The sequence below is a fragment of the Papio anubis genome, chromosome 1 (assembly GCF_008728515.1).
Source record: "Papio anubis isolate 15944 chromosome 1, Panubis1.0, whole genome shotgun sequence".
Classification (NCBI taxonomy): Eukaryota; Metazoa; Chordata; class Mammalia; order Primates; family Cercopithecidae; genus Papio; species Papio anubis.
This window is the reverse complement of record NC_044976.1, coordinates 186,888,687-186,915,303: the sequence shown is the minus strand read 5'-3', so window position 1 is coordinate 186,915,303 and position 26,617 is coordinate 186,888,687. Positions and strand designations below refer to the sequence as shown.

Here is a 26,617-nt window from a genome sequence, read left to right as displayed (position 1 = left end):
AATGGTCCAGGATACTCTGGTACTTCAGAATATACCTATCTAGGTCAGAATTGTATGATGAATATGTTTTCTATCTGCTAATGTGTCCTGCATAATCACATTTTATATCATGTATTCTTAACACTGATATAAACAAATACATAATTTTAAATGAAATTTTAATAATTAAAAGTATATCTTAGGAGAACTTAATTAAGCATATGCTTTTTGTTTTTTTTACCCTGAGATTTTTTGCTTACATCCTTTCTCACAGAATGTGGTCACTTCAGTGGCTGATCCTGAAAATGAAAAACCAAAGCCCCTCTGCTGTGTGTACCCTGAGAGCCACACATTGACTGACACCTGTTCTTTTCTTTGGAGCTGCTTTTTATCTTTAGCTCATTTTGTCAACCCCCTTTCCCCATTATCTTTCTCCATATTGGAGCATAATATAATTAGAAATAGTCCTGGCTTCTGATGGACTCTTCTTCATTTCATTTTCTCAGTGATCCCTACCAGCGCCATAGCTGCCATGTCGCCAGCCTGCACCACACCAGCCAGCTTCCACCATGTGTCTGCTCTGACCCTGGACATTCTTAGGGCAAAGCCTATTTCTTTGGAACTGGAATTCATTCATGCTTATACTACCAGTAAAAATTCATCCATATATTTACATTTATTTGGGGTTTTTAAACCTGTTATCTTGGGTTGCAACCTAAACCTAAATTTGGATCTAACTTGCAGGGAAAAAAAGAATAAAATCAGGTTTTCTTTCACTGTTGACAGAAAGTACAGATTCCAGTTTTTTGATAAATCTTTTAGCTCTTAACTTTATCCTTGTAGTAACCAATTCAATCTCTCCTGGGTTTTGTGGGAGGAAAATTGGCAGCACATACCTTGAGACTCCAAAAAGCTGCACATTTTTAAAAATTAATTAATGTATTTATTTATTGGCAAAAAGAAAACATTTATTTAACTCAGATTATTTTCTTGCTTTAATTAGGAACTTGAACATCAGAGAGGAGCCCTTATGAATGAAATCCAAGCTGCAAAAAACTCTTGGTTTAGCAAAACCCTGAACTCTATCAAAACGGCCACGGGCACCCAGCCATTGCAGCCAGCACCGGTCACCCAGCCACCCAAGGAGAGCACATAGTTCCAGCCTTACCCAAGCACAAGAGCACAATGTTCAAAGCAGTGGAAATCTGGGAGGATTCTTCCTGGTGTCCCTTTGAAGGAAAGTCAAGGAGGCCAGAAAACAAGCCAGAATCTTTCAGTAGCTCTCTTTCTTGTATGACACTTTTCAAAGGGAGGTTATTTAAACTGACCTGTTTTATGTTGAATATCTATTTTCCAGTTTCTTCATGGAAGGCCATGTTCAGATCCATCATAGTATTAACACATTATTTTGTTTGCCTGATGTTTAGTTGGAAATAAGTAATTCAGAACTAAATGCTCTTTTATTTAGAACTAATTATTCATAATTATTTTTATCTTACGTAAAAATGGAGATATCTGTTATTCCAAGGTTGAAGTGAAGTGATAGGAAGATCTTTGTCACAGGAAAAAAAAACATTGAAACCTAAACCTCTTAGCTTTTCAGGATTTATTCAGATAAAGCACACTGTGGGGCCAGGCATGACCGCTCTCAGGTTTTCTCCTGAGCCTGATTCCCAGGGGAGTGATAATCCTGTCCAAAGGAAAGAACCAATCAGTGATCATTGGTTTACTTTCATTATCTGGAAATGAAGTGCCAGGAATAGATGGGCTATTCAGATTATACATTAGGTAAAAGGAACTGAGATTTTAATAAGTGTAGGTTAGGATCATTTGGGCTGTGGTATTCTAACAGATCCTTTTAAGAACTCCACATGGGACTTGTGAGTTCCTAAGTATGCCTAAGTATGGACACAGATGTGACTTCTGGCACTTATAAAGTTAAAGGTGGATATTGCGCCTTACAGACTTAGGGAGCCTTTACCAGAGACGCCTAAAAAGTCCCAGGTTCAGCCATTATGCTGAATAGAGTGGAATACAGAACCAGGGACAGAGTATTTCCTTTAACGTTGATAGATACTTGCTAAGGAAACACTAACAATACTGTAACTTTGTTAAAGGACATAGTATTGAAATGAGAAATAGAGGTCAGGCTCACATCATCTTAGCTTAATGTTGGGCAACTTTTTCCAATTTCGGTAGTTCACTGAAAATGTGTCCTTCATACCCATAAAGAGATACAAATGCATTTGTAACATTTTTGATTGAATATAAAACCTTTACAGAAATACTTATCTCATGGAAAGGTAAAGCTATTGTTTAAAAATTAGTGGAAATATTTTTTCAATTATATTTAACATGCCTATAAAAATAGTCCTTGCAGGAAATTATTTGATAAGAGCAAAACTATTTTTATTTTATAAACTATTTTGGAGGCCTCTGTTCCTTTCACACCAACCAAACTACTATTAGATATGTACAATAACATTTGTTGATATACATCATTGGCCTCATTGTTGAACATATTATTTGCAAAGAATCTTAAACTCTGCAGTGCCAGAATGATTTTCATCTGTGCCATATGTTGCAATTAAAAGTAACACACCCTTAGAAAAATCAAATAAGAGCCATCTCCACCCCAGGAGGATACAGCAAGTTGCTCATGGTGGATCTTTTCCTCTAAAATGATCTTTTATGTTCTAAAAAGTGAAATCCCCTTTTTCTGTGTTTATATTATCTACAGCCCATAAAACTGATGTGATTATTATGTTATACTCATCAGATAATACTTTTCTTACATAAATCTTTTGTTGTTCTGACATCTTTCATTACAAAATTTATTTTCTTACCAAAAAGGAACATAACTCAGCATTCCAGGTGTCTATATTGACTTTAATATTCTCTACATGGTGGTCTAGAGAAGCTAATTTTTTTTTTTTTTTTTTTTTTTGTAAAATATAGTAGCTAGAAAATGTTATCTTGGCACTTGTTTTTGTAAATCATTTAGTATAGGCTGTTAGCTTTACTGGTACTTTACGCTTTGATTCCAAGAAGCCCTGTGCAGTTGCCTTATCAAATGGCCAGCTAAATTAAAGATGCTCTTTTGTGTTGTGAATTTCATAATTCTGTACAGAGCTTGTTTCAACTTACAAAAATAAGTACATTCCACAGAATGCCTAAAGTGCATACTTTTCTTTAAATAATAGGTGAGGGAGAAACATAATGGTTCTAGGTTAATCCCTTATCTGGAGACCTTGTTCAACTTCATAGTCCCTTTCCTTTTGAAGAGAAAAATCCTCCCCCAGCCAAGCATGGTGGCTCACGTCTGTAATCCCAGCACTTTGGGAGGCCAAGGTGAGTGGACCACCTAAGGTCAGGAGTTTGAGGCCAGCCTGGCCAACATGGTGAAACCCTGTCTCTATTAAAAATACAAAAATTAGCCAGGTGTGGTGGCGGGCGCCTGTAATCCCAGCCTATTCAGGAGGTGGAGGCAGGAGAATTGCTTGAATCCAGGAGGCAGAGGTTGTAGTGGGCCAAGATTATGCCATTGCACTCCAGGCTGGGCGACAAGAGCAAAATTCTGTCTCAAAAAAGAAAAATCACCAGGTACATACCTCTCAAGTTTGATCAGTCCATCTTTTGAGTTTTCTTTTAGCTCTTTCAAAAGATTGTAAGGGCAATACATGGTTTTTTTTTTTTTATTCTCCAGCCCCATATCATACTTGGATATGCCTGTTGGTACCATAAGCCTAAACTCTCCCTCACTGCAATGCCTTTGAGTCAGCAGCAATAGTAAAGACAAGAAACAAAGAAAATTCAGAATTTGGTATGTGGTATGATTGTTCATACAATATGTTATAATAGCAATATTCCAAACAATATGTCCTTCACTGTCTGTTGTTTGAAAACTCATGCATCCCAGCGTGAAGTAACTACTAGTTTTAATTTCACTTATTTTGAAATGTATTTGAGAATTGCATCTCTTCTATTGAATTTCATTTAGAAGAGATGAACCAGCCAAATATCCAGGAAAGTTTCAAAATATTCTAGTGTTTTTCATCCTTTCCTAGGATGTGCTCTGTATAAAACATTCCTCTGAAAATCTAATATTTGTAATATCTAAGAATTGATCATTTCTATTTTCATTAAATTCTGTAGAAAAAAAATGAATGAAATTCAACTTCATAATTCAGTTCATCAGCTTTTATATCTTGAGAATCTTAACACATTCTTTAAATCTGAAAGAAAGCAAGCTGGATTTTGCAGTGCATATGTTTGCTAGCTTCCCACATCCTGAACCATGTCAAAATTTGGTTATATTTAGTTATATATAATTTAATGCAAAGAAATTCTCAGTTACTTAATGTTCTGTTTATTTATGAGTGCCTATCAGGAACACTAATAGGAATGCCATTCAACCGGTGTCTTCTCCTGCCCTTCTCCCAGCTGTTAAATTAATACTTTCTTCTTCATTGGCTTTCTGAAATGCCCTGAGTAAAGTAGAAAAGCGACCTTTGTATGGATGTGGGGATATTTAATACTATGTATCTTGTTTCATTTTTTTCTAGGGTGTATTAATATTTATTTTTCTCCAACGTCTGCTCCATTTTCTTAAAATATTTTCCAGTTAATAGTTAGTTGCTTTATTTCCTAGCTGAAGTGAGAAAACCAAGAGAAAACGACACAGATTTGGGCAGAGGAGATACAGTTAGATCCTTAAAGGAGTCAGCCACCCACCCAGAAGGAGAATCACATGTGTAACTGATGTAGGGGTTTAAGCCTTCTTTTACTTTCGCTAAAATCAGTCTACTAACTCTTCCACCAACCTTTGCATCAAACACTTAGGTAGCTGCCTGACTAGGGGGCCCCTTGAAGGGGGAAAAAAAAACTTTTTAAAAATTAAATGCCTTGGTTTTATCTTCTGGGAAAGAACACTTTTACTTGATTAGCAAGATGATTATATTATATAACTTGCCCTTAAAAACACTCCAAAATACTGACTCCTTTGCTCCAATTACAAGTGAGAGAGTGAAGAAATTCTGTTGTATGATTTGAACACTATTAGGTTTGTATGTGTGTTTAATTGGAAGAATTTTATATAGAGTATCTCTGCTTCTTTTGTTTCCCTGGGTACCACACAACCAAATACACATTGAGATTTCAAGAAATAATGATGAAAGCCAGAAGGCCAGACCACAGCTCTGCAGCCTGTTTCCTACTATCAGATATGAAACTCTTTCTCATTACCATGCTGATAGTCACACTGAACTAGAACTGTCCCAACACATACTTTCTCTCTCATAGTGGCTTCCATTTAACACAGGCAAAGCCTTTTACCTTAGCAAATTCTTTATCTTTCAAAAGTGACCAAAATGAGGACTTCAACCTTGGTTGCTCCTCAATAGAGATGCTGATCTTGAGTTGTAATGAGAAAAGTGGACATATAGATTTTAGTGACTGCAGTCAGCTCTCTGGCATTCCTTTCTCAGTTTGCATCTAAAAGACTACAATATGTCAAGCTTATCTCCACCTGAATTTGCTGCCTGCTATAAAAACATTTCATTAATATATCTCATTCTTCCTACCTCCATCTCTGGTTTGTCATTAGTGGTATTCTGAAAAGCTTAAGAAAAAAGAATCATTGAGTAGAAAGTGAACATTTTAAGTTATTTTCCTTTTTCACTGGCAATTAGTTAACATGTAAAATCTTTTCCATTAAACTCTATAACTTTTAATAACTATATATTATATATGGGATAAAATATATGGACTGAATTGTGAGAATATAAATGCATCGAGAGACTCTGGTGTCATGAAAGCACAAGAATAAGGCTGGAGATGGTCCCAGATCCAAGATGTCCCAAAAGCCTTTTGTATCAGTTTCTCTATTTTTGGTATTTTGCATAATGCATGGATCCTTAGTTCAAATGAGGGACACAGTTTCTCAGCCCCACTTCTTTCTTTCCAACTCCTACCTTTCCCTTGCAGAGGAGGTAGTAGAGATTCTGAATTATCTATTATGAATTCTATTATTTTGTCCATGGCATCTCTAATGAAAACAGGTTCTAGAATAAAGGAGTTGATTAGTCTGAACAGTACTAATTAACTACAAAAAGTTAGTGATCAGCCTCTTCCTCTATAAACGATGACCAATTAGATGTTTCCATAATTCCATGTATTATGTATAGTACACTCTATAAATGTAAATGTAATGCTTGTCTAAAAAGTGCAATTTATTGTACATTGTCCCAACAAATGTTTACTTTTATAATTGTTATGAACTTGAATTGGATTAGTATTTTGTTTTTATGTGTGAATGAAGCCTTGTGAAATAAACAAATGCAACTGAGAAGGTAACAAGGTGACTGTTTTTGTGAGCCAGTGATGTTTTCAATGCTTTGTGTTGCCCCTTTGGCCCCATTAAGCAGTAATAAACATTTGTTCTGAAGTCCATGTATGTCTTTTTAATTTTTTTTAGTTGACTTTATTCTGACTCATTTGAACCCAATGTTTATGTAACACTTCTTACATCTGACAGTAGACTCCAGTCAACTTAGAAAACAGTATATACCCTGCAAAAATGATATCCTGTGCAGCACCACCACAAAGTGCCTTATTTTCCTCTCTACTGAGGTTCCTTGATTCCAAGTAACAGAAACCTTTGCAAGCTAGCTTAATAATAGTAATTTTAAGAGGCAATTAACCAAAAGGAAATAGGATATCTGTATCATAGGTCCCAAAGGCCAAACACTTGGGCCTGAACTGGCACTAGGACAAGGGGCTGGAATGCCATCAGGACCCTGAAAGCAATTGTTCCCATAATTGTGCTTCTGCTTGTCCTTCCAGATGACACTTACCTGCTTCATTCTTCTCTCTGAAAACAGGCTTTCTCTGCTTCTAAGTACACAGCTACCAAGTTTACATATCCTCTCTTCAAACTACCAGCAGAAGACTGCCATCTCAATTGTTCCAATCACAAGTTCTGGAAAAAAAATATGATTGGCTAATCCTGGGTCAGGTAGCTGCTGTTAAGTCCTTTAAGGTACAGCAAGGTAGGAGATATATAATTCAAACTAAACTTCAGAGGCACTTATGAAAGTGGAAATCGTGTGCAGAGAATCCCAATCATATCTCATTTGCATTTGCATTTTGTTCTGGGAATCCACGGAACCCAAGTGAAATACCAAGAGATTGGTCAGCTCCTCTGGGAATTTGGCATGTATTAAAAAATAATAAAAGACTGTAAGATTACAGATTTTGGTCCAAATTCAGACCACAGACATCTTTCATTTGGCCATGTGGTGTTTTCTGTTTGTTTTCTGAGACGGTCTTGCTCTGTCACCCAGGCTGGAATGCAGTGGCGTGATCTCAGCTCACTGCAATCTCCACCTCCCAGGCTCAAGTGCCTCCCACTTCAGCCTCCCAAGTAGCTGGGACTACAGGCAAGCACCACCACGCCTGGCTAATGTTTCTATTTTTTACAGAGACAAGGTTTTGCCATGTGGCCAGGCTGGTCTCAAACTCCTGAGCTCAAGCAATCCACTTGCCTCAGCCTCCCAAAGTGCTGGGATTACAGGCATCAGCCACTATGTCTGGCCCCCTCTGGTATTTTAAACAATGTGAAATTTTACATAAAAAGTAAAACAAAATTACTCAGAAGTGCTCACTTCAACAGCATATACACTAAAACTGTAATCTACAGAGAAGATTGGCATGTCCCCTGCACAAGAATGACACACAAGTTAATTAAGCATTCCATATTTTGCACAGTACCCAGAAGGTCATTTCTTTATCTGCTGACAAGCCCCAAGAGAACAGTATGAGTCATAGCAAAAAAAATTCAAAATTCAAAATATCCATTGAATTTGGCAGTTAGGAAATCATGAGTAAGCTTGACAGGTACAATAACTGGGGGAAGCACAAAGGCTGCCTGCAATCGGACAACTGAATGAGAAATAATTTCATTTTGAAAAGAAAATTATTCCAAACTTTGGAAACAAGGCAAAAAGGTGAGTGGCATGTCCTTTCAGTGTCAAAACCAAGGACTAGGGGATTGCACTTTTGTTTATTTCATTGTTTACTATTGATTTAAAAGTCCTATACTGAATCTATACAGTAACTTCTAGATTTTTGTCCAATAAGAATGCAAATCCCTACTTCCTTTCCAGTGGAACAGATAACACCAAAAGTTAAGAGTTTATTACCCTGTGACACATTAACAGGTTTGTATCTAACCTTCCCACCTTATACTAACATAACATTGTTAAATTGCCTATAAATACCTGGCTACTCAAATACACTCTCATTAACCAATGAGTTGAATTAAGTATTTGTCACATGTCCATTTATATTTGCATAATATTGTCTGGAAAAGCCTCCCTTAGTGTTACTTCTGAAAGACCTAAACAGAGTGAAGAAACGATCTGTGTGATGAACTGGAGGAAGAGGATTACAAGTGGAGAGAAAGCTGGGTACAGACTTGGAGGCAAGAGCAAACCCAGTGGGTTCAATGAATAAGAAAAATGCCAGACTGTTTAAATCAGGGAGTGGGGAAGGAAGAGTGGTGAGAGATGGGTTCTGATGTGAAGCTCATAAAGGTGAGATAAGATACGTAAAACACTCAAGTTCATAGTAAGGAGTTTGTACTTTATTCTAAGCCTAATAGGAAGCTGTCAGAGGTTTTTAAGCAAAGGGATAGAATGATCTGAAAAGATATCGCAGGCTGCTCTGTGGAAAACTAACCCTAAAGGCACAATGGGGAAGCAGAGAAACCAGTTAGGAAGCTAAAATTTCAGACAAAATAATGATGGCTTGCACCTGGGTGTGTAGGGTAAGAATTATCTTTTCCTTCTACCCATTTTAGGCTCATTGGCTTGGGATGCTGTAACAAAAGACAAATTAACAAGAGAAAAGCATAAATATTGTTAGTTTTACATAACATGCAAACTTCATAAAGAAATAAAGACCCAAATAAATAGTTAACCTTAGTGTTCTTTAGAGTAGGTTTGAAGAAGAATGAAGAATTGTGGGAAAATGTGATGGGGCTAAAAGACTGTGATCTAAGGGTAATAAACTGGGGGAAACTTAGCAAGGCCTGATGTTCATATTCATCTCTACGTTCCTGTGTTTTCAGAGATAAAGATGTTACTTTTATTCCAGGTATAGACAGGGCAACTCTCACATGAGGGTATTACGTCCTGCTTCAGGGCAGAAAGGTGCAAGAAAGTTAGAGACATTCCTGCATATGTTCTTTCTCAAATTCCTTCAGTTTAAAGTATTCAGTATGTCTAGGTGCCATATTCTTGGGTAGCATGCCCCAAACCCCGTCAGGTGGTAGAAGCAGAGGTTGTGAGAAGTCGTTTAATTCGCTACATATTTTGAGATTAAGCCAGTAAGGCTTGCTGTATGATAAGATGTAAGGCCTGAGATAGAAGACTCACCTGTGACTCCTTAGCCTGAGCAATTAAGAGAATGAGGTGACTGTTCACTGCATTAGGTCAAGCTTTCACTCGGTGCAGTGCGATATTTGTTTTTATTTAATTATGTACTTAACAATTCCAGGCTATTGGTTGGCCACTTAAAAAAAATACGATAAAATACACAGCTCTGGCCGGGCGCGGTGGCTCAAGCCTGTAATCCCAGCACTTTGGGAGGCCGAGGCGGGTGGATCACGAGGTCAGGAGTTCGAGACCATCCTGGCTAACATGGTGAAACCCCGTCTCTACTAAAAATACAAAAAAAAACTAGCCGGGCGTGGTGGCGGGCGCCTGTAGTCCCAGCTACTCGGAGGCTGAGGCGGGAGAATGGCGTGAACCCGGGAGGCGGAGCTTGCAGTGAGCCGAGATCGCGCCACTGCACTCCAGCCTGGGCGACAGAGCGAGACTCCGTCTCAAAAAAAAAAAAAAAAAAAAATACACATCTCTTAGGAGTTCATCCCATGAACTTTGACAATGTATGGGTGTAATATTTCTATTACCTTGGCAAATTCCCCCCCACCCCCGCAGGGCCTTAAATATAATCTATAGAAGAAACTACGTACATAAAAATACGTTTACAACTTAATTTCTAAAGTGAACCCACCTATCTATAAATCAGTGTCTAAATCAAGTAACATTACCGGAACCTCAAAAGCCCCCTGGTGGCTCTTCCACGTCATTGTCCTTCCCACTACGCTCATTAACACCATGGGCTAGTTTTTAGACTTCATTTAAATTGAACCACACAATATGAACTCTTCTGTGTCTGGCTTCTTTCCCTTAATGTCATTTTTTGTGTGAAATTCACGCATGTTGCGCTTCGGTAATTTATTTTTGTACTGTACTTCCGATTCTTTATTACAGATAATGGTCAGCCTCCATTTCGCTAAGAGCTTTTTTTCCTCTCCGAGTTGCTGATTCTAATCGCTGCCTTGGGCAATCTATAAAGCTGAGTGCTCGCTATGTGACCTCTCAGCGGTCGCCGCCTTGGACGATCAAAAAAGCTGAGCGCGGGCTATGTGATCTCTGAGGGGTTGTTTCCAACCGTGTTGTTGACATCTTGAGCCTGCCAAGGACTAGAATAATCTGAAAACTAGGCTTCTCTGGGGTCTCGCTGAGAGGCAGCGTTAGAACCAGAAGAGAACATCGTCTCCAGAAGACATTCCACCATTTTCTTTGATGGTAAACAGGCTCACTTATACCGAATCCAAACCCAGGCGAGAACTACGGACTCTTGAAATGGTCGGTGAAAGAGGCGAAAGCACCAGGAAATTATGCTTCAACAGTCCACGACAAAAGGAATGTCTGAAACTGTGGCCAAACGCCGACCCTTTTGTTAGGGCCTTGACCTGCGCCTCCGCCACGGGGCCGGGTCACGTGGCCAACGCAGCTCCACCTCCTACCGCGGCCAATGATGACGACACCAGGTCGGAGCGGACAGACCGCGGTGACGTCTCCACTGCGGCAAACTCACTGAAAATCAAACCGCTACCATTAGGAGTCCTCCACGCTTAACATATCCATTCTTTCTCGTTTGAACATAACCAGGCTGCTCCTTCTCCCCATTTTTTGCCTTCTCGCGGAGGCTGAGAGACTAGCCCTACACAACATGGCTGCCTGGTGTGTCTGGTGTCCTAGAACGGACAGAAGACTCTACTCAACTTCCGACTTGGACTCCGAAAATCGGTACGTTATTTCCGGGGCTGGGTTAAGGCAGCGGTTCCGAGCTGCGACTGCGCAGCCTGGCCTAGCGCGGTCAAATTACAATACATAAAGTTGTCGGGGCGGAGAGGAAGGCATTACTCTTCTCGGACTGCCGGTTCGCTCGCGAGACTTGAGCGTTGCTAGGAGATTCGGCAGGCGGGCGGAGCCAGACTCGGCGGGGCGGGGAGGGGCGGGGCCACACTCTGCGAGGCGGGGAGGGGTGGGGCCAGGCTTGGCGGGTGGAGCGTGCTCGCGGTGGGCGGTGGCGGCGGCGTCCTCGCGAAGGTTCCAGATCCGTCGCGTGCGGGAGGCGGGCCGCGATCTCGCGCAGGGTCGGTGTGCTCGCGGGCTGCGGCGCCGCGACTCGTGCGAGTGGGCGTCTGCGCTCGGTTTGAGGGCTCCGCGCGGCGTTTCCTGTTCTCTCCTCTGCGCGGCTGCAGCTCGGGCCTTCGGCCTGATCCAGCCCCCATGGCTTCAGAAGAGGTAAGTGGTTCGGCCCCATCTTCTTCATGCTCCCCGGCTGGAGCTGCAGCGCCAGCCTCCCGCCCCACCGCCGTTTCCGTGGGCTGAGCCGACCTGCGGCGACCCGGTGCCGCGGCAGTCGGCGCACCGCCTTCCCTGGGGGACGCCTCATTCGCCCTTTCCTGCGCCATCGGCTCCCCGCGCTTCACCTCGGCCTCGCACCCCACCCGCCTGCCGGGCCGGAGCAGGGCTGTGCGGCGATTCTCCGTGCAGGCGATGCGGGGAGTGGGTCTGAGAGAGCTGCCCCCTGCGCGTGTTCCTCAGGCCCTTTCTGCGCTGGTTTCCCAGCCAGAGGACAGGAAGCTTCATTCAAGCAAAGCTGGGTGCAAACATGAGTGTCGTTTATGGTAGAGGGCGGTTGGAGGGTGAGAAGTTTTCGGTGCTAGCACTTGAATTCTCTTAGTCATGTTTTCTCTACACACGAGGAGCTGTGTTACTCTGGGCAAGTTGTTTAGCTTTTCAGTGTCGCAGTAGCATCCGTTTCATAGAGTTGTTAAAAAGTATGATTTCTAGGTGTTTAAACCAGTGATTGGCAAACAGCAATCTGCTGTATGTGATTTTTAAAATAAATAACTTGGAAAATTAGTTGTAATTAATAGTAAGAAACCCAATGGCCTGTGTTAAAGCTCCGTAAACTCTGAACGTTGGAGAATTAAATTTTATGGAGACTTGGTTTGCTCAGTTAGAAAATGGGAATAATAGTACTTGTATTGCTCATTTCCTGGCCTAAGGGGGAGGTGAAGACGGAACAGTTATTCACAGTTAAGTGTTGTGTGTGTAGTAACTAGATTTGCTTTATGAAAACAAGTACTGGGAAATCCCAAGCCTTTTTTTTTTTTTTTAACTCAAAATCTTTTCTTTAAATGAAGAAAAACTCTGAGATTTGTGTGTTATAGTATTAATCTAGGTATCTTGTGACAAGTCTTTCAAGGTAGGTCTTGGGTACTATGTGCCCCTAGGAGAGAACTTCACAGTCCTGCAGGTGGATAGCTCAGTATTAGTCCTCTTGAGAGTAGAGAACGTTCTCAGTTTAGGTACTTAGAAGTAGACATTTAAGGGCACTTCATTTTTGTTTTGTTTGAGACAAAATTCAAGTTTTTAACCATTTTAAAGTGTATAATTCAGGTATTTTTTTTTTTTTTAAGCATATTCAGTGTAGTGCAGCCATCACCACTGTCTAGTTTCAGAACATTTTCATCACTCCAAAAAGAAACCATTTAGTGTCTTTTAAACAATTGCTTCCTATTCCCCCTCAGCCCCTGACAACTACTCATCTTATACTTTCTGTGAATTTGCGGATTCTAGGCATTTCATATACATGGAGTCACGCTGTATGTGGCCTTTTGTTTTTTGGCTTCTTCAACTTAGCACTAACATTTTCAGGTTCTTCCATGGTGTAGAGTGTATTAGTACACATGCTCTTTATGGCTAAATAATATTCTATTATATGCGTATGGCACATTGTGTTTATCCTTTCATCCGTTTATGGACATTTATTTCCACTTCTTTTTTTGAGATGGAGTCTCGCTCTGTCGCCCAGGCTGAAGTGCAGTGGCGCAGTCTCGGCTCACTGCAATCTTCGTTTCCCGGGTTCAAAGGATTCTCCTGCCTCAGCCTCCTGAGTAGCTGGGATTACAGGCGCGCGCCACCATGCCCTGCTAATTTTTGTATTTTTAGTAGCGACCGGGTTTCACCACGTTGGCCAGGCTCGTCTCGAACTCCTGATCTCAAGTGATCTGCCCGCCCGCCTCGGCCTCTGAAAGTGCTGGAATTACAGGTGTGAGCCATGGCACCCTGGCTTATTTCCACTTCCTGACTAGCATAAAAATAATGCTGCTGCGAGTGCTGTGTGCAAGTTTTTTGTGTGAATGTGGTTTCAGTTCTCTGGGGTATATACCTAGGAGTGGAATTACTGGTTCAAATGGTAACTTTTTGAGAAACTGTTAGACTATTTCCAGAGTGGTTGCATCATATTTCCACAAGAAGTGTTTGAAGCTTCTAGTTTCTCCACATCCTTATCAACATTTGTTATTTTCTGGGGTGTTCTATTTTTGTTTTTTGGTTTATAACACCATCTTGCTGGGTGTGAAGTGGTATCTTGGGAATTTGATATGCGTTTACCCAAAGATGAAGATGTTGAGCATCTTTAATGTTCTTGGTGTCCATTTCTGTATCTTTGGAGAAATGTGTGTTGAATTCCTTTGCCCATTTTTGAGGCATATTGGTGTTAATGCCTCCTAGTGAAAAATTAGGAAATAGGAAGATAGAGCTTGAATGCGTTACGGGTAGGGATAAAAGGGAAATAAAATTTTTATATACGTAAAACAAATACATGCCAAGAAGGCAAGGAAAATTACATGATAGATAAGAAACTATCTAGGACATCTTAAAGTATTTGTGCAGAAAAAGCAGATCTTTTTTTGGTTTCAAGTCTGCCAACAACAGAACTGAGGAACTGTCTCAGTTTTAAGTTTTTTCAGTGGATACTTTATAATAAAAAGAGTAATTTAGAGCCAAAACTGGCAATAAAGAGGGCTTGGGAATTCAGCCATTGGGGGAATCCCTTGCCTAATTTGAATTACTTTTCTGATTCTGCTAAAGCATTCCTATTTCAGTCAAAAAGCAAAACCTCGTACTTAGACTTACTATATTTCATTTTACATTTCAATATTTTATGAATTAGGAGTTGTAGAATCAGCGGTTTTTTTTTGAAACCATTAAAATGTATTATTTTGAACTGAAACATCTTGGTTCTATGCTCAAAAGACGAGTTTGCAAGAGTTTTTGTCATAGTAATATGAGCTGTTCTTGGAAGGGGAGAGTGTGGACAAGAGGGTTGGGCAGAGTTGAACTTTTTTTTTTTTTGATACTGAGTTTTGCTCTTGTTGCCCAGGCTGGAGTGCAATGGCGTGATCTCGGGTCACCGCAACCTCTGCCTCCCGGGTTCAAGCACTTCTCCTGCCTCAGCTTCCTGAGTAGCTGGGATTACAGGCACATGCCACCATGGCCGCCTAATTTTTGAATTTTAAGTAGAGACGGGCTTTCGCCATGTTGGTCAGGTTGGTCTCGAACCCCTAACTTCAAGTGATCCACCCGTTTGCCCTCCCAAAGTGCGGGGACTACAGGTGTGAGCCACTGCACCCGGCGAGAGTTGAACTTTTTATACCATGTCATCTGTTGTAGATAGGCAAAACTAGGGCATCTGAGTTAAATGAGATAATAAAAGACTAGTAGTAAAAGAAAAGAATTAGTTCTGTTACTGCATTTTATAAGACTATTAAGAAACAAAGGCTTTCAAACGCTGTTGTGCGTCTGATATTCTGAGTTATAAAGCACTAAAAGACTTTTAAATTGAGCTTTTGATATAATCAAGCTGTGACACAAGATTTTTTTGGTCAAGTTGCTAGTATCAAGCTAAAGTGTAAAGTTACTGTAAGAAGTGAAACAGCTGTTTGGAAAGATCTTGTGTATTTGCAGTATGTCAGAGGGTAATTGGGGGGAAAAGACTTAGGCTCAATAATTTTCTAACATTGTCTTTAACTGTTGAATTTCATAAAATGTTGCCTCTATCTCTCGAAAGTAAAAAGAAGTAGACTTTAATAGATGATGGATTGGCATGAGAAGAAAATGAGAACGTGGTGGCTTTTTCAAAAGATAATTTCCAAGAGTATGTTGCATTTTGGGTCTTTTGTCACCTTCTATGCAACCAACTCCTACACTTCTAACTGTAAGACTGACCCAGCTTCAGAGCAAGACTTTTTCTCAAAAGCAGAAATTTTTTTTTTTTTTTTAATATTTTGTCTTAAAAATTCAGACTCTCTTTATTTGAGGTATTTGAGGTGGGAAGATCAGTGAAGACCAATCCGTGACAGAAAATGGAGCATTCATTACCTCAGTAAAGTTTGCTGTGTAGCATTTTACCATGGTCACTGTGTGTTCTCTCATCTCTTAAATTTTTAAAAGTGTCTAACATCTAATGACACTCGGATTAGATGTTAAAGGAAATCTCTGAATCCCTTGTCAAAAAAAAGGTCTTTGTTTTACTGTTTAAATCGCAGATGTTTCTTGTAAATGTTTTAAAGCAAATATAAACTGGAAAATTTGGGTTTGATTACCTATTTATTGTTTGTTCAAGATTGTTCAAAGTTTTCCTTTTGGGAAAAAAAGGAAGCTTGAGTTAATTACAGTTAATAAGCCGGAGGGAAGAACTGAAGTTGCAACTCAATCCTAGAAAATTTAGATGAACCTCTTAATTTTTAGTGCTTATTTCAGTAAGTTGAAATGAGTGATAAGCACAATATCAAGCTATTTCCTTATTGATCATAGCTAACTTATTTTTTGTCTTAACACAGCTACAGAAAGATCTAGAAGAGGTAAAGGTGTTGCTGGAAAAGGCTACTAGGAAAAGAGTACGTGATGCCCTTACAGCTGAAAAGTCCAAGATTGAGACAGAAATCAAGAACAAGATGCAACAGAAATCACAGAAGAAAGCAGAACTTCTTGATAATGAAAAACCAGCTGCTGTGGTTGCTCCCATTACAACGGGCTATACAGTGAAAATCAGTAATTATGGTATGACTTGCTTCCCTGTGGCCAGTTTTGCCTCCGAGCAACCTATTCCTCATAGTGATCTAACAAATTCATCTTTAAATGAGTTTTGAGGCTGTGTTTTCGGTGGCTTGGAGGAAGACCCATCAGTTTTTATTTAATAAAACTTTCTTTAGATAGAAATAGGAAAGGATACATTCTAGAAGCTGTTAACAAGAATAAGGTGATTTACTACAAAGATGAGGAGTAGCAACAAGGAAGGAACTTATTCTGAAATTATTCAGTATATATGAGGCACCGCTTTGGTGGTGGTGGTGGTTTTTAATCATGTTTTATGTTTCACTCTGACAACCACTACAATTAACTGAGGAGAGGAATCCAGTTAAATTCAGGAAATATTTTTGAGCACCTAATGTATATCACTATTGTGCTTGGACACAACAGTGACTAAGACCCAATCCTTTCTCATGGTGTGGTTGGGACATAGACGTATAACTCATAGCATAACAATGTATTAGCAAAAACTAATACTGTTTTCCTTCAATGGTGTATATAGTGTTTTTGTTTTGGCGGCAGTGCAACTTCAGTGAGAGTGATGAGCTCTCATTGGAGCAAGGACAGTCTGGTTTTTCTTTGTGCTAATAATGTCTAGCACATAATAGGTAACATAGCTGAGGAAATAATTCTGGAGGTGAGGAACAGGGAGAATTAGATGAGTGTGAAGGGTGAGCTGTATGTTCAGCAAAAGGAAGGGAACAGCATGAGCAGAGGACATGAATAGAGACTTGGAAGGCATGATCTATTTTGAGTATTGTTATAGTGAAAAGCATGTGTATGTCGTGCTTAAGTGATGTACTATATAGTACTACATGAAATTGCACCGTGTACTCAGTTGAGTATGGGAAACTGGTCTGAAGGTGTTTAGGATTATGGCATTTTAACCAGGAACATAGATTTGTGTTGAGGGAGAAACTTGTCAAACTGGAGGATGGACTGACTGGGAAGAAACTATTAATAAATGAAGTTCTCTGGAACCCTCTAGGGCATTTTTTTGATCAACACTATGTTTCTTTTTAATTTTCGTGGGTACATAATAGGTGTATGTATTTATGGGGTACATGAGATGTTTTGATACAGGCATGCGGTGTGAAAACACGTCATGGAGGATGGGGCATGTTTCTGTTCCGTAGGACTAAGTGAGGAAGAGTCAGGGATATGTATGTATATATTCTTGATAAACAGAAGATACTTTTTGTGAAGTTTTTTATTTTCTACAAATACGATGGTATTTTGTGAAGCGTATATGTCTTGTATGTTGACAGAGTTCTTCTAGGTTAGAGACTTGCTGGTAGGTTGATAATACATACTGAAATGGCATTTAATAGATACCAGTAGGTTTGTCAGATTTGGATGAAGAATTGGAGTCGTTTACATTCTGTTTTGCCCTGGAAAGGAATTAAGAGCGCTAGGATTCCATTTGTTACACTACTTAGAGAAGTAGAAATGGTTATGGAATTAGACAGTATTGATACTTAGCCATCCAGCTTAGTGGAGAACTACCGATATTTAGATGTAGGACAAAATTGTTTCCATAAAAGCAGTAAATGAACTAATCTTAAAGAATGTATTTAGTGATCGTATTTTTATTCTGAAGGATAAAAAGAGCATAGGCTTTGTATTCAGAAACCTGGATTTGAATCTGAATTCTATCACTTGTTAGATGCCTAACTTTGGGTAGAGTACTTAACTGCTTTGAGGCTCCATTTCTCAACCTAGAAAATTTCTTGGTTTTCAAATTTTTGTATGACTGGATTTTCATAATTTTACTTTCCTGAGTTATGAGCCATGTGCATTTGCTGTTCTAGAGATAGTTTCAGAGACTTACTTATGTCCCATCTTTTGTTGTCGTTGCCAGGATGGGATCAGTCAGATAAGTTTGTGAAAATCTACATTACCTTGAGTGGAGTGCATCAAGTTCCCACTGAGAATGTGCAGGTGCATTTCACAGAGAGGTGAGTTCTCATTATATTGGGAAAGACGGTGATCATTAACAGTCAACATTGCCTTATCTTGAGACTCTTTTCTTTGCAGTTTTTAAAATTCTTCTTAAATTTAGAATTAATTATCCTTTACAACTACTTTCAAGAGGTGAGCATTAACTGGCCAAATGCACACCCTGAAATAAAGCCAGCAGCTTTTTTTCCACTCTTACGGAGTAAGAGTACCTTTCATAGAACTAGAAAGATGATGTATTCACCATTGTGTTGCAGGTCATTCGATCTTTTGGTAAAGAATCTAAATGGGAAGAGTTACTCCATGATTGTGAACAATCTCTTGAAACCCATCTCTGTGGAAGGCAGTTCAAAAAAAGTGAGTGCTTTTTTTGGTCGTAATATTCTGAAACCTTACCAGATTGAACCTAGCTGATTTAGAATTGAGATGAACTGGAATGAATTTGTCCTGTAACAGGGACCACTGCCTGTTTTGTGAATGTTTTATTGGGACATAGCCAGGCTTATTTGTTTGTGTGTTGTTTGTGGCTGCTTTTGTGCTACAATGGCAGAGTTAAGTGGCTGCAGCAGACCACATGGCCCTAAGTGAAACCTAAATATTTACTGTGTGGTCCTTGACAGAGAACATTTGTCAACTCCTTTTGTAGAAGAATAGGCTGTTGTAAGAATATTCCATTAAAATCAGGAAGGAAGTAAACGTTTGAAGGTAGTTAAGAGTGAGACTTGAGTTTTATGCCAGGTTTACTGCTTATTGTTTGTGACCTTTGGCAGCTTAATCACTCTGTGCCTCAGTTTCTGCATTTATGCAATAGTAATTATTTCACAAAGTTGAAATGATACACTGAAGTGCAATACCATATGTAAAGTGCTTAAATTAATGGTAGTGTTGGCATTGTGCATAATACTCGTATACATAAAAGGAGGTCTTAAGCACTTAGCCTCCTTGGAGTTAGAAACAGCTATAAAAATAAGGAAACTGTCTTTTAAAAACTACTCTTTATAATTTTTACTAAATCAGATAGTCCCTCTTTTCTGCCTAATTTGAATAAATGAAGTTTAATGCATTAGGTATATACATATGCCATTCTGCCATCTGTTTTTATAATACATAATTACTTAACAGCTTACAGGTGATACTCAAATATAGTTGGATTTGCTGTCTTCCTGCACCCTTCTGCATCCACTAGTCCCGTAGGTAGAGTACCAAAAGATCCCTAGAAGTCGTATTGATCATTGTTTAAAGACCTGTACATTCATTGCCCTTCTTTCACACTTTCCAAATGCCTCACCTTGCTCCATACTGCTTTATGTGACTTGGTTTCTTGCCTATCCTCGACCCCTCTTACTATATTACTGTCTCTCTCAGTCACTAAAATCCAGCCACTCCTCCTGCTCCTCAAACACACCAAGATCATCCCATCTTGGAGCCATTCTACATGGCTCTGCCAGCTGCCTTCTCCTGACCTTAAGCTTCAGCTCAGATTTTGCCTCAGGGAGGCCTTCCTAATGAAGTTCCTGCTCCTGCTCCCACCCCCATTAACACCTGCTTTGTCTTGCCAGCACTTTCTAGGATATGACGGTATTCAAGTTTTACTTATTTACGGTCTTTTCACGCCATGAATGTTCAGATTTTGGCCTATTCATACAAGTATTACTAGCACCCCAAATAAGTCTATACATACTAGGGACTTGATTAATTAAATAATTGTTTTGTCTTCTAAGCTGTATTTGTTTTCCCGCTTTTCTTCCAGGTCAAGACTGATACAGTTCTTATATTGTGTAGAAAGAAAGTGGAAAACACAAGGTGGGATTACCTGACCCAGGTTGAAAAAGAGTGCAAAGAAAAAGAGTGAGTCTACTTTCATTTTTTAAAGCATTTTAGTGTATTGTTTCAGATCATAGATTTTTAAGTTTGTCTTTATGGATAATATATTTCTGCTTTCAACTGTCAGAAACTACCTGAAGAGGGCGCGTCCAGCAAGTTGCTTTTTAAGGTCTTTGTAGTTAACAGTTGGCTCTTTAGTGTGGTTGTTAACCCTAGGCACTTCTATACAAATACTGTGCCCATTCCCAGATACTCTGTTTCAGTAGTTCGAGAGAGGCTCAGATACCCCTGTATGTTTTAAATTTCTCAGATGTTTGTGATACATAGTTGTTTTCATTGTCACTGGTTTAGAGTGAAAAAGATAAAATATTTTTATCTTCCTTAATAATGACCTTTTAAAAATGTTTATTCAATGATACTTGCATTCTAGGTCAGTTCATCTTCTAGAGGTACTGACTAATTCAAGACTCAGGTCCAGATCTGTGTATCTCAGGCTTAAGAGGAGAGCTTTTCTAATTATAAAATACATGAGCTTCAGGGTACATCCATGTGTAATGTTTGTGATTTTCCCTCAATTTTTTTTTTCCAAATTATGAGGAAACATGCTTTTAAAAAATGAAAACAAGTTAGAAAATCAAATCTTTACTTTTTTTTTTTTTTTTTGAGACAGAGTCTGGCTCTGTTGCCCAGGCTGGAGTGCAGTGGCCGGATCTCAGCTCACTGCAAGCTCCGCCTCCCGGGTTCATGCCATTCTCCTGCCTCAGCCTCCCGAGTAGCTGGGACTACAGGCGCCTGCCACCTCGCCCAGCTAGTTTTTTGTATTTTTTAGTAGAGACGGGGTTTCACCGTGTTAGCCAGGATGGTCTCGATCTCCTGACGTAGTGATCTGCCCGTCTCGGCCTCCCAAATCCTTACTTATTTTACCTGTTAAAAATGAGGCCAGGCGGGGTGGCTCATGCCTGTAATCCTAGCATTTTGGGAGGCCGAGGCGGTGGATCACCTGAGGTCAGGAGTTTGAGACCAGCCTGGCTGACATGGTGAAACTCCATCTCTACTAAAAATACAAAAATTAGCCAGACATGGTGGCACGTGCCTGTAATCCCAGCTACTTGGGATGCTGAGGCAGACAGAATTGCTTGAACCTGGGAGGCGGAGGTTGCAGTGAGCCAAGATCGCACCACTGCACTCCAGCCTGGGCGACAGAGCAAGACTATCTCAAAAAAAAAAAAAAAAAAAAAAAAAAATCATGGGAAATCCCTGTGCCTAAAAATAGCCCCTTACTATTTTGATGACCTCTTTCATGCACCAAGTGTGTGCATGCTTGGTAGGTGTGTGGTGTTTTCATTAAGATGAACTTAGGCGTGCCATTTTGATTGTGAATATCTTTGGATACACTGTCTTCCCTCTTATCCCTCTACTTCCTGCCAATGTTAACAACCTGAATTATAGTATCTTCCCCCGTGCCTTCATTTCTCCATTGTTGTATATATTTTCTTTTTAAAGGAAACCCTCCTATGACACTGAAACAGATCCTAGTGAGGGATTGATGAATGTTCTAAAGAAAATTTATGAAGATGGAGATGATGATATGAAGAGAACCATTAATAAAGCCTGGGTGGAATCAAGAGAGAAGCAAGCCAAAGGAGACACGGAATTTTGAGACTTTGAGGTCCTTTTGGGAACTGATGTGATGTGGAAATACTGATGTTTCCAGTAAGGGAATATTGGTGAGCTGCATATAAAAATTTGACAGATAGCTATTTACATAGCCTTCTAAGTAAAGGCAGTGAATTCTCCATTTCCTACTGGAGGATTTATTTAAATAAAATATGCTTATTAAACACTCCTGCAAAGATGGTTTTATTAGTACCTTGGTCATTTTGTTCAAGGAAGGGTTATAATTGCATTCTCATGTGAAATATAAAAAGCAAGTCTTGCCCAATAAAAACGCTACATTGTGTGTATTTTTTGTTCAGCTAAGAATTGGAAAAGTATTTGCTTGCCTTTAAGTTACTGACATCAGCTTCCACCATTGTAAAAATTGAGTAAAACCTGAAGTTTTGCATAAAATGCAGATTGGTACCTGTGCTTGAAGGTTGCTGTAGAGCATCTGACCCCTTATTACCACCTTAAGCAATGTGTATGCCATGCATTACCATGCACTAATTCAATCACAGGTGTTTCTATCTAGATTGAAATATGTTTGTCAATGAATGTAGAATAGAAACTAAATCTAAACATGACAATAATAGACACACATCTTTGTATGGTACCAATTAGTTTTGCCGTGGATCAGATGGTTTATGAAAGTAATAACCATAAAGCAAAAAATAATCTGAAAGCCCGTCTATTCCTATGTTCAATAAAGTTAAGTTTTTCTTCATTAGAACAGTTTTATGATTTATTTGCCTAGGAGTATGTCAGAAAAATGAGGCTTGTAGTAGGAATTATTCCTGTTGCCCCTGAAGTCAGGACCAGTGCCTGTGATCTCCATTACTATATTTTATTGGAGGTATTAACCAACACAGTTAGATCAGAGAAAGCAATTGAAGCCAGGCATGGAGGCTGGTGCCCATAATCCCAGCTACTCAGGAAGCTAAAGCTGGAGGATCACTTGAACCCAGGAGTTTAAGGCTGCAGTGAGCTGTGATCATGCCACTGTACTCCAGCTTGGGTAACAGATTGAGAGCCTGTCTCATTTAAAAAAAAAAAAAGCCATTAGACACACAGGAAAAATCCAGAAGGGTAAACTAAAGCCACAATTAATATGGGAATTTGGAAAAAGTGGTAGGATTTACAATACAGCAACAGCTTATGTATAGGATAGCTGTAAGTAAATACTGAAACACATTATGCCTCTGTAATTGGTGTTGATACATGAACAGAATAGCAGACACAATGCATATGAAAGTTACAGAATATGGTAAAAGTGGGATAAAGATGGGTTTTTAATGATGGTAAGATAACTGAAAATAGGCATATAGATACATTCCAGGCAGACTGAAGATCTAATTGTAAAAATGAAAGCATATGGGCCGGGCATGGTGGCTCAAGCCTGTAATCCCAGCACTTTGGGAGGCCGAGATGGGCGGATCACGAGGTCAGGAGATCGAGACCATCCTGGCTAACACGGTGAAACCCTGTCTCTACTAAAAAATACAAAAAACTAGCCGAGAGAGGTTGTGGGCATCTGTAATCCCAGCTACTCGGGAGGCTGAGGCAGGAGAATGGCGTAAGCCCGGGAGGTGGAGCTTGCAGTGAGCTGAGATCAGGCCACTGCACTCCAGCCTGGGCGATAGAGCGAGACTCCGTCTCAAAAAAAAAAAAAAAAAAAAAAAAAAATTGCATACAAATACTAGAAGAAAATGGGGGAAAACTACATTATATGTGACTTAAAACCTAGAAGAAACAAAATTTGATCAGTTTTAACTACATAAAAATGTTTATAGGACAAGAAAAACCCCACCACAACCCAAAGCAAACAATGTATTGAGAGGATTCCAATAATTAAGAATACTTCATACAAAAAGAAATGTAAATGATCTTTAACCTGTAAAGATGCTTACCTTGTTCAGAAGAGAATAAACCACAGTTTCTTTTTACCTTTCACTGGAAAAAGTTTAAAAACAAATGTATTCAGTGTTGAGGCTGTGGAGAAATAAGGACACATATATGGGAATGGAATGAAAAAGTTAAACTCTGGTTAACACTCAAGAGTATTTAGGTGGGTGCAGTGGCTCACGCCTGTGATCCCAATATTTGGGAGGCCAAGGCAGGCGGATCACTGGAGGTCAGGAGTTTGAGACCATGCTGGCCAACATGGCGAAATCCTGTCTACTGAAAATTAAAAAAACTAGCTGGGCATGGTGGCAGATGCCTGCTACTCGGGAAGCTGAGGGACAAGAATCACTTGAACCTGGGAGGCCAAGGGACGAGAATCACTTGAACCTGGGAGGCTGAGGGACAAGAATCACTTGGACCCGAGAGGCACAGTTTGCAGTGAGCTAAGATTGTGCCACTGCACTCCAGCCTGGGTGACAGAGTAAGACTTTTGTCTCAAAAGAGTATTTGGTAATAACCATCAGAATTACATATGCATTTATCCTCTGACTCAGAATTTTAACTTCTTTCTGGGCTCTGAAAGGTGCATTTACAAAAATTTGGAATGCTATATGCAAAAGATCAGAAATACCCAAGTGTATTAAACAGGAAAGTATTACAGTTCATCCACATGAGGGAGTCACAAAACAATGAAGATTTCTGTATAATGTAAAACGGTCACCAGGATAGAGTAAGGGGAAAAGCAAAGTGCAGAACATTTATGGTATACCCACTGGGTTTGTGTAAGAAAGGGTGAGAAAGGCGAATGTATGCACATAGGTGTATTTGCTTATGTTTCAAAAAGAAACTCGGGTAAACCCAAAGCTAATAAAAATTGTTAGCAGGGGAAGGAAGGAGATGAGGATGGAAGCTAGTCTGTGAATGTAACTTTTTCTAGAGTTTTGACGTTAGAACCATCTAAAATTTAACATGATTGATAAAGTAAAAAATGACCCTAAACCCACCAACACATTGTCTTAGTCTATTCCTGCTGCTGTAACAAAATGCCACAGACTAAGAATTCATAAATAATATTTATTTCTTGCACTTCTGGAAGCTGGGGAAGTCTAAGATTTGGCACCAGTAGATTGGTGTCTGGTAAGGGCTTGCTTTCTGCTTCCAGTATGGTGCCTTCTTGCAGTATCGGAAGGGTAAAAGGGACAAACTCTCCCTCAAGCCCTCTTAGAAAGGCACTGATCCCATCCATGAGTGTGGCCCCACCTCTTAATAATGTCAATGCATTGTGGATTAGATAGCCACGTGAATTTTAGAAGTACACAAATGTTCAAACTACAGCATGTATATACATCAAGTTGGTAGTACAAACTACTTTCAAATAACTAGAACACAAGTGTTCGCCCATTGGTAGTGAGATGGATTCTAAGGACAAAAAAACCACAAGTGAATCTAAAACTATAATCACTAGTGTTAGCAGTAAAATTATATTGAAACTTTCAATATAATTTATGATAAAGGTAAACAGGCTGATGTCATTAGGAGCTAAGATTTTTGTATTTATATTAAATACATTCTAAAATCAATAAAAACTCGCCATTTTTTTTTTTTTTTTTTGAGACGGGGTCTTGCTCTGTTGCCCAGGCTGAGGTGCAGTGGTGCAATATCAGCTCATTGCAACCTCTGCCTCCCAGGTTCAAGGGGATTCTCCAGCCTCAGCCTCCCGAGGAGCTGGGACTATAGGTGTGTGCCACCACGCCCAGCTAATTTTTGTATTTTTTGGTAGAGACAGGGTTTCACCATGTTGGCCAGGCTGGGTCTCAAACTCCTGACCTCAAATGATCCACCCGCCTCAACCTCCCAAGGTGCTGGGATTATAGGCGTGAGCCACCGCACCCGGTCTATTTTTACCTTTTAAAAAAAGACTTGCCTAGGTAGGCCCGCTGAAAGGACCTAAACGCAATGATGATAATAGCCATCAGCACTGCCTAGTGCTCAGTGTGGTCTCTAAACACTATTTCCTACAAAAAGGTCCACGAACCCTTGGAAAAAGTGTCTGAGGCAGGAAATGCACAAAGTAGACCTGGGTTAGCTTATGTCAGAAAGCAAGGAAATACTGAATAATTCTGTACCAATTCAGTAGGATACAGTAAACAACTTAAGGGGCTCCCACTGGTAATGGGACAATTTGAGCATCAAGAAATAATGAATGGAATAGATTGAAACAATATACACAAAATTTGCAAGTTCACTACAGTGAAAAATAAATGATTGTTACCATTTTCATTGGCTAGAGCACCAACTCATTTACTCTAAAAATTGTTAAAGAATCATGCATTTATCTTGAAGAAATGTATTTCAGGAAAATAAATTGCTGATAAGGAAAAGTTCTTGACAGAAAAATTCTAGCCAATACAGAAAAATTATGGAATTAGAAAACTACAATTGCAAACCTTAATGAAACAACAGATCAGAGTAACAATCATCAATGAAAAGCAAAAACTGCTTGCTTCAGCAGCACATATATTAAAATTGAATGATACAGAGATTAGCATGGCCCCTGTGCAAGGATGACATGCAAATTTGTGAAGTATATTAAAATGCTGTAAAACAAAAAAAAGCAAAAACCATTGAGTGGCAGGTTAATGAATGGTTAACTTCAAATGCAGGGACCAGGCTGATCCCACCTGAACCTACTGGTCAAGCAGCATTCAAAGTTGGACAGACAGATAACGTGCCTTCTGGTGTAACAGTACAGAGCACTGCTGATGAAAATTCAACTCCAAAACACGGAGCCTGAATCTAGGCCAGTCTCAATGTAACTACCAGTTTATAGGGAATTTGGGTGACAGGAATACATTTAAAAACACACGAAAGAAGCAAACAGCTAAATGTTGGACATTCTACAGGAAAAATGGCCCGTTTCCTCCCACAAATGAATGACATAAAGTTGTGGAGAAGAGGTTTATAGAACAAAAGGGATGTAAGAGATGTAGCAA

General features: G+C 39.6%; 2 protein-coding genes, 1 long non-coding RNA gene, 1 other non-coding gene and 1 pseudogene across 20 annotated transcripts in view; 4 read left to right on the top strand and 1 right to left on the bottom strand.

Moving 5' to 3' along the window:
• The window catches only part of RABGAP1L (RAB GTPase activating protein 1 like), a 786,378-nt gene extending 779,949 nt beyond the window's left edge, over positions 1–6,429 (top strand). For 10 of the 16 annotated variants that reach the window (XM_031661559.1, XM_031662303.1, XM_031662347.1 and 7 more), the window contains one exon: positions 983–6,429. In XM_031661559.1, coding sequence (XP_031517419.1) covers positions 983–1,135 — 153 coding nt within the window. In that variant the 3' untranslated portion in view covers positions 1,136–6,429. The remainder of the gene's footprint in view (positions 1–982) is intronic. The other 6 variants (XR_004181472.1, XM_017957511.3, XM_031661676.1 and 3 more) reach the window with 1 other exon arrangement.
• A 1,206-nt stretch (positions 6,430–7,635) lies between these two features.
• Positions 7,636–7,741, top strand: LOC116272022. The gene has a single exon (XR_004180749.1). It is a non-coding gene; the product is annotated as a U6 spliceosomal RNA (small nuclear RNA).
• A 2,886-nt stretch (positions 7,742–10,627) lies between these two features.
• CACYBP (calcyclin binding protein) lies at positions 10,628–22,449 on the top strand. 2 transcript variants are annotated; one of them, XM_009194766.3, is made up of 6 exons: positions 10,628–11,138; positions 16,031–16,250; positions 18,142–18,238; positions 18,497–18,596; positions 19,990–20,087; positions 21,567–22,449. In XM_009194766.3, exons 2-6 carry the CDS (start codon positions 16,145–16,147, stop codon positions 21,721–21,723), a joined length of 558 nt encoding a protein of 185 aa, XP_009193030.1. In that variant the 5' UTR covers positions 10,628–11,138; positions 16,031–16,144; the 3' UTR covers positions 21,724–22,449. The 2 variants fall into 2 exon arrangements, with proteins under 2 accessions (XP_009193030.1, XP_003893654.1); XM_003893605.4 differs by lacking the exon at positions 10,628–11,138 and adding an exon at positions 11,187–11,639.
• A 103-nt stretch (positions 22,450–22,552) lies between these two features.
• Positions 22,553–23,872, bottom strand: LOC108585396. The gene is made up of 2 exons (XR_001901647.3): positions 23,630–23,872; positions 22,553–22,753 (listed from the first exon to the last, which is right to left on the bottom strand). It is a non-coding gene; the product is annotated as an uncharacterized LOC108585396 (long non-coding RNA).
• A 2,252-nt stretch (positions 23,873–26,124) lies between these two features.
• LOC116272030 lies at positions 26,125–26,223 on the top strand (annotated as a pseudogene).
• The last annotated feature ends 394 nt before the right edge of the window (positions 26,224–26,617 follow it).

What these genes read in the sequence shown, in the direction of transcription:
- CACYBP (XM_003893605.4), top strand. An exon ending in TGGAAGGCAGTTCAAAAAAA is followed by an intron (nt 18,597 to 19,989) that starts GTGAGTGCTTTT and finishes CTTTTCTTCCAG; the next exon opens with GTCAAGACTGATACAGTTCT. An exon ending in AAAGAGTGCAAAGAAAAAGA is followed by an intron (nt 20,088 to 21,566) that starts GTGAGTCTACTT and finishes TTCTTTTTAAAG; the next exon opens with GAAACCCTCCTATGACACTG.